The sequence below is a fragment of the Fukomys damarensis genome, unplaced genomic scaffold (genome assembly GCF_012274545.1).
Source record: "Fukomys damarensis isolate Sample0158 unplaced genomic scaffold, DMR_v1.0_HiC HiC_scaffold_33, whole genome shotgun sequence".
Taxonomy (NCBI): Eukaryota; Metazoa; Chordata; class Mammalia; order Rodentia; family Bathyergidae; genus Fukomys; species Fukomys damarensis.
The window spans coordinates 42,432,108-42,448,466 of NW_022900945.1; the positions used below are offsets into that span (position 1 = coordinate 42,432,108).

Here is a 16,359-nt window from a genome sequence, read left to right on the forward strand (position 1 = left end):
GTTTTTTTTTTTTTTTTTTTTTTTTTTAATTTGCGCTACCTTAGAGATTGCTGTAGCCCTGGGCACAGAGGTGGCAGATTAGACACGCATTAACACTTGTTTACTGCCATTCTGGGTTAATCACTTCCTGTGAAAACTTTGCCCCTGTGTTAATGCTTAAATTCTCATAGCAGCCCTACGAGGGGGAAAAAAATATTTAGTGCTGTTTTATACACAAACCAAGGCATAGGTAGTTTAAGTAACTTCAAACACTTATTGTGAACCAAAGCCTGTGTTCACTCTTCTACCTCATATGGGAGAGTCTAATCTGTAAGAAAGTCTAAAAAGTGAGATTTAATGAATCTGTTTCCCTCCTGTCTCCTTTCAAGCTATCCTCCAGCAGGATTTTCACTGGATCACAAGTTCTCAACCTTATTGAGACCAAGGCTTGCTTTAAGTAACAAATTGTTTTATAATATCTCCCTTTATTATCCTATTATTAAATTCACAGGTAGCCTACCATACATAATTTCATAAATGACTCAATACAATACCATAACTGTAAATATAAAGGACATAAATAATTTCTAATGAATACTATATATTCAGTATACAAATTCTCAGATATAACTACTTCACAAGACAATGAAATAGCCAGGATATCTTACATTATATATATTGTATAAGGTCAATGAATGAGGAGAATGTCAGCAGATGACATGAATAAGGAAAAGTCCAGAAGTCACTTCATATAAGCAGTCTGAGAAAACAAAAGAGCAGATTTACAGGTGGACACCAGAGCAGAAGTTAGTGCTAGGGGAATTAGTAATGCTTCAGACTTAATGGCTTCTAATAACAGAAAAACATAAAGATAATACTGTACCTCGGCAAATTATGATATATTGATGTGTAACAGGGGAATATGAATATCTTGTTCTTAAAAGCTGAGTAAACTATGTTCATTTGGTAGGCTTGCCAGATTTTTCTAAAAATACATTATTGTGTCTGTAATACATACCCAAAAGGGTCCAAATCATAACAGCGGGTTGGTGAAGGATGTCAGGTGAGCTCACTGGTATAAATAAGCATTGCCCAGGACAAGAAATGGAACTTTAACATTAGCCCAAAAGCCATCCCCACCCTGTCCCCTCTCAGTCTGCTTTACCAAAGTCTCCTTACCCTGGCTTCTAGCCCATAGATTAGTTTTACTTGTTTTTTAGGTTTTATATATATCAACTTATACAGTAAATTACTTTGTGCTCTGTTTCTACCTCTCTTCTTTTGCATATGCTTTTTCTGACCTGGTGCCCCGCTCTCACTCCAGCACAACTCTCGAGAGATAGCTCCTGCTCTGCACCCATACAATTCTGCCAATCTGGAAATCAACATCAATCCAACACTACCGTTAAGTTCCCATACCTTCTTCAATTGTACCAACTCTCCCAACAGCACATCTTTCCTATACCACCCCCCATCCTACCTAGGAATTCCTACTGCTTTTCATGAGCATCTCCATTATTTCTCTTCAATCCAGCCTTATTTATCCTTCATATCCTTGACATTCTTAAAGAACATTCTGTAGAAGATTCTTTGACCTGGTTCATTTCAGACTGTGGTGGCTGGGTAAGCAAGTCCAAAATCCAGGCAGGCAGAAGAGGAAGATCAAGGTAGGCTGAGTCTTCCTATGGGCTGAAGCTGTTGCTTGGAGGTGAAATTTCTTCTCCCACTAGTCTCCCTTCTAGTTCTTCAGCACTGCCTTTGAAAGCAAGCCATGTGCATTAAGATTACACAAAATAATCTTTAAGGTCAACTGATTAGGGGCTTTAATTACATTTCCAAAATGTCTTCACAGTAGAAAAGTCTTCAAGTAGAAAGTGATGTTGATTTTTACTGATTTAAAATATCTTTTTTTCTTTAACAATGCTCCTTGCCTTATTTTGTCTAATAACAGTATACATACATTCACTTTTTGTTAATCTCATGGAATTCATAGTCCCTTGTATTTACTTATTTCAGCACTTGAAGATATCACTCCGTTATCTCCTGACTTCTATTATTTCTGTTGAAAAAGCAGCTATCTAGGAGCTGGGGGTTTAGCTCAGTGGATCTGTGCCTGCCTTGCAAGCACAATGTCCTGAGTTTGATCCTTGGTACTGGGAAAAAAGAAAGAGGGGGGAGGGGAAGAGAGGGAGGGAGAGAGAGGGGGAATGGTCAGCTATCTAGCTTACTGCGGAAAGTAACATGGCTTTTGCATTTGGTTGCTTTCAACTTTTTTCTCTTTCCATTTTTATCAGCTTTACTACAATATGACTGAGGGTTTTGCTTTGTGTTTGTCTTGAAGTCTTAGCCCTTTCTTAATACTCTTAGGTGTATTTCATCAATTCTGAAGATATCTCTGCCATTCTCCACTCTTGCATGCGTGCCACATTCTGTCTCTATTTCTTGTAGAATGCTTACTGCGTTAAACCTTTTCACTATAAACCTTTTCGTTATATTTCTCCTCTGTTGTCCTATTATATACTTTTTGCTTCTGCAAGCTTCAGTCTGGAACCTTTCTTCTGATCCACATTCTATTTCACGTATTCATTTGTTCAGCTTTTCTAATCCACCATTAAATGCATGCATTGAGTTCTTACTTTCAGTAATAGCATTTTTTATTTCTATAATTTTTCTTTTTTCTTTTTTTTATTGTTTCCAAAATTTTCCATCTTGTCATTTAATCTCTTGAATATGCTAGTTTTATCCTCTGTGCTGAACTATTAATTTGACAAAGTTTTAAATGAGACAAATCTGTCTAAAACTTTATACTAAAACTCAAATCTACTTGTCCCTGTTCTTATTCTTATTCTAGGCCACTGCAGCAGAATAAGTGCTTCCCTAGAAAAATAATGCTTAAAATGGCCTCAGAGACAATCAAATGAGAAAACAAAATAAAGCAGTCTTATAAAATCATAACGCAGTCTCTGTAAGTTTCTGACATCTTGGTATTATAACTATAATTACATGTACACGATGGGGACTACTTAACTCTTAAAGTCTTCTTTAAAAGTGCCCCAATATAAAACTCTATATATCTCTTAGTACTAAATAGCTATCTGCATAGGTTCCTCTATAAATGGTTATCATTCAGACATTGATATTCCTTACCTATAATTTTGTGTTAGCTTATTAATTTTACCATTATACAATTGGTTATACAGGAGATATATAAGGCACACAGACAGTCCATCTCCTACTATAATGGTTCAGATTGATTTTAATGAACACGATAAATTTGGCATCAAACTGGATATAGATGGTTCCATTTGTGTGTTTTATTGGTAGCATAAACAGGAGATTGATGGAAAGAGTCTTTTTCCTTAGGTACACCAGAATCTTTATTGACATTGGTTATAGTCTAGTCTTTTAGCCTTTTACCTCAAAAGCCATGCAATAACTCCCACATCACAAATTTCTTTGCTTTTTTTAGCTTCCCTGTGTTCATTCTGCAGTTCTGTTGCTTTCTTCAAAATCTCAAGTCAAGTGTGACTACCTTAAAGTCTATGTTTGATGACTATGGTGTCTGACTTTCTTCAGGGTATATTTGTACTTTTTTTCTTTTCTCTTTCTTTTTAGTATGAACAGTTATTTTTACATAAAGTTTCAAATATTTTGCATAAATAAATTCATTGAGGGTCTAGATATACCTTCAAAAAAATGACATGGTGGTGCATGCCTGTAAACCCAACATTCAGGAGCCTGAGACAGAGGGCTGCCAAAAGTTCAAAGCCAGCCTGGACTCCATGGTGAGTTCAAGGCCAGCCTGAACTCCATAGTGAGACCCTGTCTCAAACAAAACAAAACAAAAAAACAGAAACAAGGGACCTGGGATTTAGCTCAATGGCTCCGCCTCTTGCTTTGCAAGTGTAAGATCCCAAGTTTTATCCCTGGTACCAAAAACAAAACAAACAAACAAAAAAAAAAAAGATTTAGTTTTGTCTCGTGCAATAAACATAGAAGCAGATGACTTTAATGTAACTGGAGATGGAGCTGATACAAAGCTGGATATATCAGGTATTTTGAAAACCAGTCTATTTACTGTTTACCCTTGTTCCTAAGATTTATCTCTTTAGAATTCTAACTAAATTCTCCCCTCCAGTCTGTTTTCCAATCTTCCCTTCCCCATGGCCAGCCTAATTTTTGTTCCCCAGTTCTCAGACTGGCTGACCAAAGCTCTACTCAAACCCTCTGCTTCTCAACCAGCTTTTCAATAACAAATGCCCAAAGAAAAAGCAGCACCAACTGTTGAATTCACCACTTTGGGCTTCTCTCCTCTCTGGTATTTTGTCCCTCCATTTTCTTTCTTCCTTGGTATCTGTGGTATCTTCAAACATATCTCATGTTCTCAGGTTGAGGCTTAAACTGAAGCAAACCAGTCTAGTAATATACAAATAGGTTGTCATTTTTTGACATACTTTGCAAGACATAGTTTATGTCCAACAACAATGTGAGCACTACTTTCAAAAACACCGAGAACCTACTAATATTGCCTAAAGTATTAATGAAAGTGAAAATTATCAAATCATTACCAGTATCTCTTTACATTTTATCATCAGTACTATTATAATCATATTTTGAGTAGACAGAATGCTTCAGGTAAACTATACAGTGAGTTTGTGACCCCATCTTTAGCCCATGTAAGTTTGGCTTTTCATAACATTCTGGACTACAGGGCTTTCTGCATTATCTCCTATAAAGTTTTTTTCAGGGCTAATTTATATATGTTTTACCAGTTTTTTTGTAGAATCCAGCAGGACATTTGTTATGGAACAATTCATTATATGGCAGGGCACTGAAGGATGTTTAGCTTCCCTGGCCTGTTGCTCAGGAGCATCACCTTAATAAATTTTTAAGCAAAAATAATTTCCTCAGCTAAAGAAAGGATTTTAAATGTTTTTGCCACAAAATTATAAGCTTGAGGAAATAGATATGCTTACCCCAATTTGAATTTCACAGAATTGAAACAGCATATGGTAACCCATGAGTATGTTCAATTATTATGAGCCAATTAAAAATTATTTTTAATCCAAAAGAATGCTTGTATAAATTTCACAAATTATCTTCTAGGACTTATTATCACCTTTTTGTGGAAACTCTCCATTAGATCTACAAGACCATCCTTGAAAACTGCCCTAACCTAGAGTATTGTGTGAATCATCACTAACAGGGATAAAGGACAGTATGGGCCAGTTACATTATGTTTTCTGTTACTTCTCACATCTGGACAACTCCTAGGGCCATCCTAAAATCTAAGTTAAACGAGTCAGTGTTAACATTCAGGGTACAGTAAAGAAGTCAACACCTGTCGCTTTTTCTTCCATCAGGTTGAGTGTGCTCATCAACTGGCTGGATGTCCCCTTCAGTGACAACCTTTTGTACAGTCAATTACAAAGCACCAGGAACAGCATAAATTTGATTAATTATCTTAGTCCTCTCAGCAACCCTATAAAGAAATTATTATTGCCAATTTGGAGATAAGGAAACGAGAGTTTAGAAAGTAAAGGGTTGTCCATTTTTTTAAAAAAATCACACACTTCTATGAATCCATTGCACTTCCACTGGTCAGCATAAAGCCACCTGCATTTTTTAAAACCTTATGCAGAGCTCTCTCCTCTCTGTCCCCGCCCCCCTGAAGTAGAAGGGAGCAACCTGATTGGAAGGATTTGAGAAAAAGAAAAATGGGTTCTGGGCTTTACTCAGGACACCCACTCTTGTACGTCTGCAACTCAGTGGCTTTTTTATATTTCCCTGATCCTTGTAATCCAGACTTCAGGGTACTGTGAACCTCACTGTCGCTTCCATTACAACAGTGCCATTTCCAAAGCCCTTCGCTGTCGCGAGCCGGCGATGCAGAGCACTGTCCAGCAGTGCCTCAAACCTGAAAGAGCAGCGGGGTGGAGATGGGGCAGAGAGAAAGGAAGGACGCCAAGAGTCTGATCAAGGCGACGTTTATTGCCGGCAAGCATCAGCCTTTTAAAGCAAAAAAAAAACCACAAACTATTATGGGATGGGGTTACCATAGTAAATGAAAGTTCACACAGGAAAAGAGCAAACAGGCTCAACAAAAACAACCACCGTGGGTAGTAGTAACCCAGACAACCACACATCTGAAGGTCAGAGACAAGAAACTGCAACTTTCAGGAATTCCACAAAGGAAATGCACCACCTGCTAAACTGGAGAAACTTAACAACATGGAGTTACTAAAGTTTACAATACTTACAAGTAACACTCATGATTCCCACACTTCGCCACTCCCTCCCCAACAGATTGCTTCCAGCCGGGGTCTGGCAGACCCTTTAACCCTAGCCTAGCTGCAGAGTTCACAATCTGGCCCTGGGCTCCGCACTCCAGGCTCCCAATTGCCTCCTCAGCAGGGGCTCTATGGTCGACCCCATTTGCTGCGCAGGCGCACTTGGGGCGATCTTCCGCCCAGAGTTCAGCGTTTGGTACTCGCTGGGCCTTCCTTCGTTCCCTTGGCAACGAAGTACACAAGTGTGAGCCTTAACCGCGAGCACTATGTGCCTCAGCAAAGCGGGTGAGAAGGCCTACAGAGAAGTCCAGAATAGAGGACAACCACGGGTGGGGAGCCTGGGAAAGATGAAGGAGGAGGAAGTACACTTCGTCCCCTCCGCGGAGTTCTGGTTTTTGTAAGAGCTCAGTGGGCCGAGTCTTCTGCTCCACCTGCCCTTCCCTGCCCTCTCGGAATGCAGAACGGGTTTGCAGAGACCGAGATGCCTTCTCTCACCTGTAGTTTCTCCCCTTTCCTGATTTTTAGGCGCTGTCAATGACTACTCCTTTGGAACACGTCAGCAGAGGAAGCTCTTCCCTCTCTACCATCCTCCAAACCGTTTGGGGAATTTTTTTCTCCCTCTTAGAGGGTCGCCTCACACAGGGCCTGGGCATTACATATCAGAAGATGTGAGTACTGCCCTCCCTCCTTTAGACGGGTCTCATTTCCCTAGATATAGAAAAATACCCAAGTTTCCTGGAAGAAAAACTACAGGATTTTCAAACTTCCGCGTCCTGTCATGAGTAAATTCCCTGGTAGGCAGCCAACTGTTGGAGCCAATACGGAGACCAGTAGAAGACCATGCTCCAACCTTGCCACCCTCACTAAATCGGAGCCTTGTCGCCATGCAGATTTCACTCCATCCCCACCTCCAAAGGCCTGTCAGCCAATGCCAGTTTCCCTTTTATCCTCTGGCTGACTATTGTGTAAGATCAATTTCACTTCTGTGGAACTCAAATTGGATTTATAGAAACGCCACTTTATCTATCGATCCACTTCCTTTTGCAGAGTTACTTGTGTTATTTATGCATAATTTGTATGGTCTTGACCTTGAAATAATAGTGAAGACATGAAAAACCAAGAAGGTTCAGATAGAAACATTCTAAATTCACTCCATTTTGAATGCTGTTCCCTGACTGTATTCTCGGTGTTTTTCTTTTTACGTTTTGTTTTGTTTTGTTGGATACCACTCAAAGTAGTATGGCCTGGCATACAAGCTGTCTAAGATTCCGACCAGTACAAAAGGATATGCTCTTGGAGCCAGAACAGCCGTGAGGTTTAAGCCAGTCACTAAGGTAAGTACTGGGATTTTAGGGTGATCTGGATTGCTGCATGAAAAGTTTGGACATAGTATTGCACATGTGTGAGTATCTTCAGGAAAGCATTAAAAAGTTCACAGAAGCAGTGGTCCCATGGCAGAGTGTCTGGTACTGAGATACCTGAGATTAAAATACTGGAAGCTATGTTTACACACATCGTATTGTCTTCTTCATTAAAAAATAAATTCCAAGCCTTGCGTGGTGGCAGACGCCTATAATCCCAGCACTCGGGAGACTGAGGCAGGAGGATCGCTCTGAGTTTGGGGCCAGCCTGGGCTACATGGTGAGTTCCAGGTCAGTCTCAACTACATAGTGAGACCCTGTCTCAAAAATAAATAAATAAATAAATTCCGACTCTTCCATCCTTTTGTGTGATTGGATTTCAAGTCTAACATTTAGTACAGTATCCTAATCACCCTTGCCCCACCACTTTCCTGGGGATTGAACCTAGGGCCTTGTGTACTGGCAGGTGCCCAACCACGGACCTACCTAGCCAACCCGAAGATCCCTAATCTCTTGTTGGATGTTTCCTGACATGTAAACTCAAGGACTAGGGTTACTGACTCTAAAAATCTTTCAGTGAGGTGGTAGATGTAGTGGTTGCCTTGGTTTTCTACCCATCTCGGTTTATTTCTATAGCTGAAGCCTTATGTATCCTTAGAGAGAAAAAAAAATCCTATCTTGGATTTCTACCTACATAGACCTATTTTGATATCTTAAAGTGACCAAGCCATAGCTAATTCATAAAGAGGCAGAAGTTATCAGTATTTTTTTAACCTGGTAGGCTTTATATGTATATATACAGCATTCTCTAATGCACTGATTTTTTTTTTCTTGGCAACAGGATGTGACACCTTGCCCAGGAAAGTACCAAAAGGCAAAAACTTCAGAGGAAAAACACAAACAAAATTTTGCTGCATTCAATGTCTTGATACCTCGATCTGGAAAATGTTCAAAGGACCCTTCTTATCCTGGGTATGTCTCCTGTTTTCTGGTGCACTTCAGTGAAAATAAGTACATATAGCACAGATTACAACCAAACCATCCCAGCTAGATAAGGAACCACTCATCTTTAAAGATTTAACCTCTTGCTTCCAAGTTCTCTGCCATTTGTATTGTAGATTGAGAGTTATTCTTTCAATAGATATTTTTAATATGCCAGAAATCATTCAGTAAACTCATTACACAAGGCTCCTGGATTCTTGGAGCTTATATTCTAGAGCCCATACAGATGAGAAGCAAATACACAAGAAAATACCAGCTAATAGTACTAAATAGAGAAAGCTTATAATTTATCAGTCAACCTGTGACCCTTCTGAGAGTGAAAGAGGTCTGGTAATAATAATATCAGGATAGTATCCATGAGCTAGAACTGTCATTGGCAAATAAGGAAGTATGGTAACCTGAATATGCATTATGAAGAAAATAAAACAGAGTAATTTAACAGATTGATGTGCTGAAGGCTTTTTCACCTGGGTTTTCAAGAAAGGGCACTGAACAACTGATATTTGATCTGAGATCTAAATGGCAAGACTGAGCCAGCCCTGCAAAGTACTGGAGGCAGAGAATCTCAAGTAGAAGGAACAGCAAATGCAAAGGTTTTAAGTTCGGAAGGAATTCTATGTGAAAAAAAGGAGAAGGCTAGTGTGGCTAGAATAGAGTGATAAAGGAGGAAACAAGAAGTGAGAAGAAAGGCAGGCTGACGTATATAGAACTTGTAGGCTAAAAGACTTATTCTAAATGCTGCAGGAAACCATTTAGAATCAATGAAATTGTAGGACAACTGGTCACGATCTTTCTTTTTCTCTAAGAAATCCAAATGTTGGAGAGTAAATGTAACTTTCAGAGCTTCCATTAGGCAAGTTTAAGTATTATGTCCTGACCCTCACATCCACTCTGAGTGTTATTTCTCCCACAATAAACTACAGTCACTCTACAACAAAAGACAAAGTATTATGAGCAAAGGCAATTCTAAAATAATAAAATGCTAAAATAATTTCTTGTGAAAGTTTAACTTGATCTGTTTCACTATCCCTGGATGACAGATAGGTTGTCTCTTCATTTCAATCACCAACTTCAGATTGTGAGCCGTGTGCTTATCTACTGTAGATCTCTTTGGTCACCTGCCTCTTCTGGGATCTTCTTGTCTCTCAGATAAGGACACTTAATTGCAGAAATATATTTTAAACTAGATTTGGTCTTGATCTGGATGTCAAGATGGCTACTTTTAACACTAACATCTAATTAGACACACATCGACAGATGAATGAACCCTATGTTTGTCTGACATTAAAAAGTTTATAAGTCTGTTGCCTTTACCCAAGGGTTAGGCCTGGTTCATAGATGGTTGTGTTACAGGTGCAGTTCCTGTATGGTCACTAATGGATTAAAAGGGATATTTGTTTCTCATTTCTAGTCCTGGCACTTACAACCCAGAGAAGAAGCCACCTCCAAAAGTTGCTTGGCCAATGAAATTTGGATCCCCAGACTGGGCTCAGGTTCCATGTCTACAGAAAAGAACTCTAAAAGCTGAGGTACTAAAATTGGACTTTGTGGACCATTTAATCTAGTATTTTCATATGTATCAGGGGTTCTTAACCAAGAGTCTGGAAATAAACTTCAGAAAGTCCATCGTCCCCTGAAATTATATATACAATATTGTGTATATATAAATATGAAGATCTTTTTGAAGGGTTACATAATTTCATTCGATATTTAAAGGTATATATGACTGACCAAAGTCACATTTTCGTATTTGAGTCTCAAATAATCTTTTGGGGTAAGTGCAAGAGAAATATCCCTATATGACAGAAAAGAATACTGAGGCCAGAGGGATCAAGTGATTTGTGCAGGCTGTGAGGCCAGAATCCAGATTTTAGGACTCCTACTACATCACTTGATTGTTAGATCCCAGGAGAGCTAGAGAACACTCCAGTTAAGAGCATGGATTCTGGGAGCAGTATGGCCTGTGTTCAAAGGGAAGCTCCAGTATAGACTTGCTATATGATCTTAGACAAATCCTGACTTTTCTAAGTCTCAATTTTATATTATAAAATCTATATAATAATAAAACTGATTGCCAGGCACAGTGACGCATGCCTGTAATCCCAGCACTTGGGAGGCTGAGACACGAGAATCACCTCAGGTTCAAGGCCAGCTTGGGCTACATAGAGAGTTCAGGGCCAGCCTGAACTACAAAGAAAGATACTGCCTCAAAAACCCAAAATAGATATATGATTGTTGAGATTAATAATTGAGATGATTTTAAAAATATTTAATCTAGTAACTGATAACATAACATATGCTCAATCCATTTTAGTGATCATAATTTATGAGGTACTTTTTTTCTAGTGGAATTCAGGATTAATTCTACAAACACTTACTAAATATCTAATGTATCATCATTGCACTAGGCTCTATGGGAACCTTAAAGAATTAACACATTCACAATGGGCATGTAATTCATATAGTTTGCTGCCGGATAGCTCTGATTTGAATTTCATCATCTGATGTTAAACAGGTAACCTCACCAGTGGTTCAAGCCACCCAAAGTCAACAGGAACATGTTAGGTATACTATCCTTATCTTCACAAAGCCTACCAACTACTAGAACATTTAGCAAGTAACAAATAATTCCTAACATAATATATACCACAGCTAAGTGATAAAGAACAGAGGTGCACAAATATTGACAGAATTACTAAGACTAGATTACTATAAGGTCACGGTTTAGCTGGGCCTCACAGCTATAATTGGCACAGCCAGGAAGACTAGAGGCAGAAGATTAGAATACTGAGCTGAACAATATTCTTTCATTGCAGCTGTCCACAGACAGAGAGTTTAGAAAGCATCGGAACCGTGTTGCCTACTTAAAACTGTTTTACAACTGAGATGTGGTCACTACCTTCATGCGCTCCTCCTGACCATAGAATCTCCAGGATTGAGGATAGTGCTGCTCTTCTCTTGCATTACTGTGGCCCTCTTATCTGCCAGCCTGGGGCCTAGGGAGGGGCGAAGAAGGGCTCATAACTACTATATCCAAGCATGATAAAGACTGATTCAGAGTGCTCTGACTCCATTTTTTGGTTTGTGGTCTGGGGTAGGGGGTCCTCTTGGGTTTTCAGATGTCCCCACAACCACCACAGCAGTCCCAGACTACTGAAGAAAGTTGTGGAAACATCTGTTTGGGGATAATCTAAGCAGAGAAATGAAACCCCCTCATTGTTGGCATGTCAGAGAGTAACATTCCTTGAAGAAGATATCTCCCAGAATCCGTAGGGGCTGCCCACTGAGGAAGTGAAGGTAAATGGCCTCAACCCCAAGCCTGCAATAGCCATTGTTCTGCAGAGACAAAAGACATAAAGATGCAATCAGATGCACTGTAGAAACGTTTTCCCACAGGAACTTCACTGCTTTATCTTCCATGACATCTGTGAAGATTCTGAATTGGCTTGTCTCCTGGTGACCACCCATACTATTGTGAGCTAGGATACAGAATGTCCAGGTGCATGGGTCCATCTGATCACAGTGTCCAGGAAGCCTCAGAGTGAATGTGTGCATTAGAGACATAGGCAGAGGGAGGCAGCAGGAACTGAGACCCACCGACAATGACAGTCATAGAGACCTTGCAATGTCCATAGCTACAGTTGATCACAGAGGGAAAAGTGAAGCTGAGGAGCTCCAGGGGACTGGGAGCCCTGGCAAAAGGCCCAAGCTCCACTTCCTTCCTGTGAGTGCCCTGGGAGACTTTCTCCTTTACCTTTCAACAGAAGATGGGAGAGACATGACCAGCTCCTCTTGATTTCTTGAGTCCTCTCCTCAAATGCATCTCAGCTCTTGGATGTTGGTTATATTAGTATAGCCATAAAGAATGAAGCTAGAACACAGTGTCTAACCTCAGATGGTAAAAATTACAAAGAAGGCATGGCAAATTCATTTTTAGAGGCATTCTCTCACACTCGGGCCCACTTTTATGCACATGTGTCCACATACGACAGTGCATGCTCATCCATGAGAGCACACATATGCACACACATATATACATCCAACACCTGAGGAATTAAGATTTGATTTGGGCATAGACTCTTACATGCAGGAAAAAATGAACTACAGTCATGAGTACAAAGGGAAGCCAATATGAGGAGAGAAGACTACTCAGAGTAAAGCCCAAGGATATATTTTCAGGAAAAAAAGAAATCAAAGAGAACTTTTAAAAGGTATTGATCCCTGGCTATAATATTTCAGCACAGTCAGGGGACACTGGTCATATAAATTAGCAGCTCCTTTTGACTCATCTTCACATCATCGGTCTGCATGGAGCTGGCATTGCTCCCTCCTCATCTTTCCTTGCATTAAGGTTCATGTATGAAATGCCATGCTCTGTCCCTACCCAGGGGTTCAGGTCATCCACCCTCTTCATAGTCTCTTTTGTAAATTCGTTGCACTGAGCTCATCAAGTAGATGAGCTACTTGCATATACAGAGAAGTCTTTGGCTTTTGATTTCTTACATTACTGGTCTGAACCTTCTGGCCAGGTGTTTTCTGCAGAAAGGAGCCCATGTACTGCTGGGAACAGCTAACAGAGATCTGCTACCTACATTGGCTTGTGAAAACACACATTAGTGGCCTAGTTACAGATGAAAAATGTGAGGAGTGCACAAAGATAAAGAGAATCAAGTGACTGTTCTACAAATATGGGTCACACCCACCCCTATTCCCCAACACAGAAGCTCCTCATTCCACCTTTTCCAGGAAGTCAGGTCAACCCTATTACATATGTTCCCATGTAAAACTCTTTGCATTTGTGATTATTGGACTAATACCCTCAGTCCTGGCCTGGTGTTCTCTCCAGCACTAATCGAAAGCTCTTGTGAGGCAGAGGCTATGCCTTGTCTTTTTCAGTTTGCTCTATGGAATCCAGAAGGGAGCGCCAAATGCAGTCAGGGTATATGTTTAATTAACAGATGTATTTTAACACTTACTACATGAAAGATATTCTTTCAGGGATTATGGTGATTCAAGGAGAGAGTGGTTTGTTCTTACTGGTTTTTTTTTAACTTGTAAAGACAAATCCATTCATATATTTATTTACTTACTTGCTTGCTTACTTATTTAGTGGTGTCTAGCTATTTAGCAGGTTATTCTCAAACCCCCGAATTCAAGTGATTCTCCCATCTCAATCACTAGAGTGTTGAAACTATGCTGCATACCAATGTACTCAGCTAAAAGACACCTTTTTTATTATATTTTGTTGAATCATCAACACTGAAATAGCAGCCAACAAAACTCTCATGCCTGATAGAAGCTCATATAGTTTTTTACATATTCATGCTTTCTGTTCTTACTGTTTCTGAGAAGCTAATTCTAATAGAGATGACACAAAACAGTACATTAAGCCATATGGCCAACACCAGAAGGCAACAGTGTTTAAATTCTGTATACAGCATGCAAAATCTTACCTGATTCAGTCCTTAATTTCTTGTCCAGATTTTTCTGCTCCTCTATTTTTCATCTTCTTTCACATAATGTTTTGGGTACTGTGTGTAAGCAAAGCATTATTCAAGGTTCTTCTAGATAGTCAGTGGTGACTAAGACAGACACCACCGTGCAGTGGAGGGTCCAAACACAGCAAAAACAAAAATGATGTTTAATTGCAGCCTGGATATGCCAGAGAAAGAAGAATTTGTCTCTTCTAGGAGTGTCTCTTCTCTCCTAGAAGAGTGCAGTGGAGGTCAGACAAGGGATTTTCTGAGCAAGTGACACTAGAATGACTAGAATTAAAGCCACATGAAAACTACATTTTCATCCCAAGCACATTAGAGTAGATCCCTTGACATTCAAAGCTCTTTCCTTCCTTTACTCTTACACAGTGGACTATTTCCCTTTCCCTGACGACAAGGGCATTAATTGTGTCAGGAGCACAGGTTAAAACCTATGGTGGTGAAAGTGAGGAATCACTGCACTGGGATGCTTGAGAGGACTTGGGGGGGTGAAATTTATCTGGACTTTGAAGAATGCTTAGAATTCAAGTAATTATAGCAAGGCAAGTGGAGTAGTTATAGAAAGTAGTGGATGAGATGTATTGATGGGGGGGACTTATTTTTGTATAGTCTTGAAGATGGGTCAGACTTTTGTCTCTAATTTCTATGTTGGTAGAGAAATCTTGAGGGATTTTGAGTGTAAATATAACTAATTCATGCCCAGGAAGTTTGGAACCAGATAAGCTTGTGCTTAAATTTTGGCCTTATGAACATAACTTTAGAGAAGTTATTTAGTTACAACCCTTGATTTCCTTATCCACAGAATGAAATATATTGCTGATCTTATAATGTTGGTGTGGAAATTATGTACAATAATGTATTTAAAATACTCAACAAATACACTGTACAGCTTCACTCCATTGTACCACTGCTCAAGCTTTTCTACCCTTCCAATGGCTTTCCACCTTCCTTACTTCACCTAACATCTTGCAAGATGCTTATTCAAATGTCATCTCCTTTATGAAGACTGTTCCATCTCATAAGTATCATTTCCTTTCTCTGCTTGCTTTATGAATACTATCACCACTGTCATTCATTCCGCAAACACTTGTATGCCTAGAGAGATCACATCACCTCATCGTTTGACTGTTAGTCACTTCAGGGAGAATGTAGGCATTTGCATGAAAGGACTGTTTAATTCTCTTTGCGCTCCACCAGTCAGGTGCACAGGTGAGTACGGAGTAGGCAATTAGCAAATGTTGTGTAATATGTGATAGAAGAAAATGAAAGAACATAGAAAGAGTGTCATGGACTATGAGAATTATTTATGGAAGGCTATGATGCGACTACTCAAAATAAGTAAATCTCAAGAAGGTATTTGTCTTTAAGAGCCAACAAGTAAACGATTCCATTGCTCAGACCATAATTGGCAGAACCCGTTTCTCAGTAGGCTCAAACACCAGGTTTCTTTGGCTATCCCCTTTGCATAACTTGCTCTTCTTTTCCTAGAAGCTTGAGAATCAACATTAAGTTATCTGGGCTCACTCTGTTTATCTGATGTGAGAATTTGCCACTATAAATTTTCTCACAATTGCTTTCATTGTACCTCATAAGTTCTAGTATGTTGTGGCATTATTGTTTAATTGTAGAAAATGAGCCAGGTGTTGTGGTGTATGCCTGTAATCCAAGCACTCGGGAGGCTGAGGCAGGAGGATCCCTGTGAGTTCAAGACCAGCCTGGCCTACATGGTGAGTTCCAGGTCACCATAGTGAGACCCTGTCTCAAAAAAACAACAAAAACAAAAACAAAAAAAAGAGTAATTGTAGAAAATGTCTAATCTCTTCTTTAATTATATCTGTGATCTATTGGTTGTGCAGGAGGATGTTATTTAATTTCCATAAGTTTATGCAGTTTTCATATTTTCTTTTGCCATTGATTTCTAATTTTATTACACTATGATCTGATAATATGCATGGGATAATTTCAATTCCTTTGCATTTATTTAATCATGTTCTATGACTTAATATGTGATCTATTTTGGAGAAAATCCTGTGTGCTGCTGAGAAGAATGTGTATTCTATTGTGGTATGGAACACTCTATAGATATATACTAAGTCCATTTGTTCAAAGATTTGGTTAATTTCTGATACATCTTTGTCTATTTTTTGTTTAATTGATCTATTTGTAACAGTGGGGTATTGATGTCCAGCATTACAATTGTATTAGTGCTTATTTGATTTTTTTTTTTTTTTT

At 39.3% G+C, this 16,359-nt stretch overlaps 1 protein-coding gene across 2 annotated transcripts in view; it reads left to right on the forward strand.

The window, feature by feature from the left end:
• The first annotated feature begins 6,441 nt into the window (after nucleotides 1-6,441).
• Nucleotides 6,442-16,359, forward strand: part of Pifo (primary cilia formation) — a 12,943-nt gene continuing 3,025 nt past the window's right edge. Inside the window, exons 1-6 of one of the 2 annotated variants that reach the window (XM_010606044.1) lie at nucleotides 6,442-6,554; nucleotides 6,795-6,937; nucleotides 7,508-7,603; nucleotides 8,472-8,602; nucleotides 10,044-10,161; nucleotides 11,449-11,686. In XM_010606044.1, coding sequence (XP_010604346.1) covers nucleotides 6,536-6,554; nucleotides 6,795-6,937; nucleotides 7,508-7,603; nucleotides 8,472-8,602; nucleotides 10,044-10,161; nucleotides 11,449-11,517 — 576 coding nt within the window. In that variant the 5' untranslated portion in view covers nucleotides 6,442-6,535 and the 3' untranslated portion in view covers nucleotides 11,518-11,686. Of the gene's footprint in view, nucleotides 6,555-6,794; nucleotides 6,938-7,507; nucleotides 7,604-8,471; nucleotides 8,603-10,043; nucleotides 10,162-11,448; nucleotides 11,687-16,359 lie in introns of those variants that run through there. The other variant, XM_010606045.1, reaches the window with a different exon arrangement.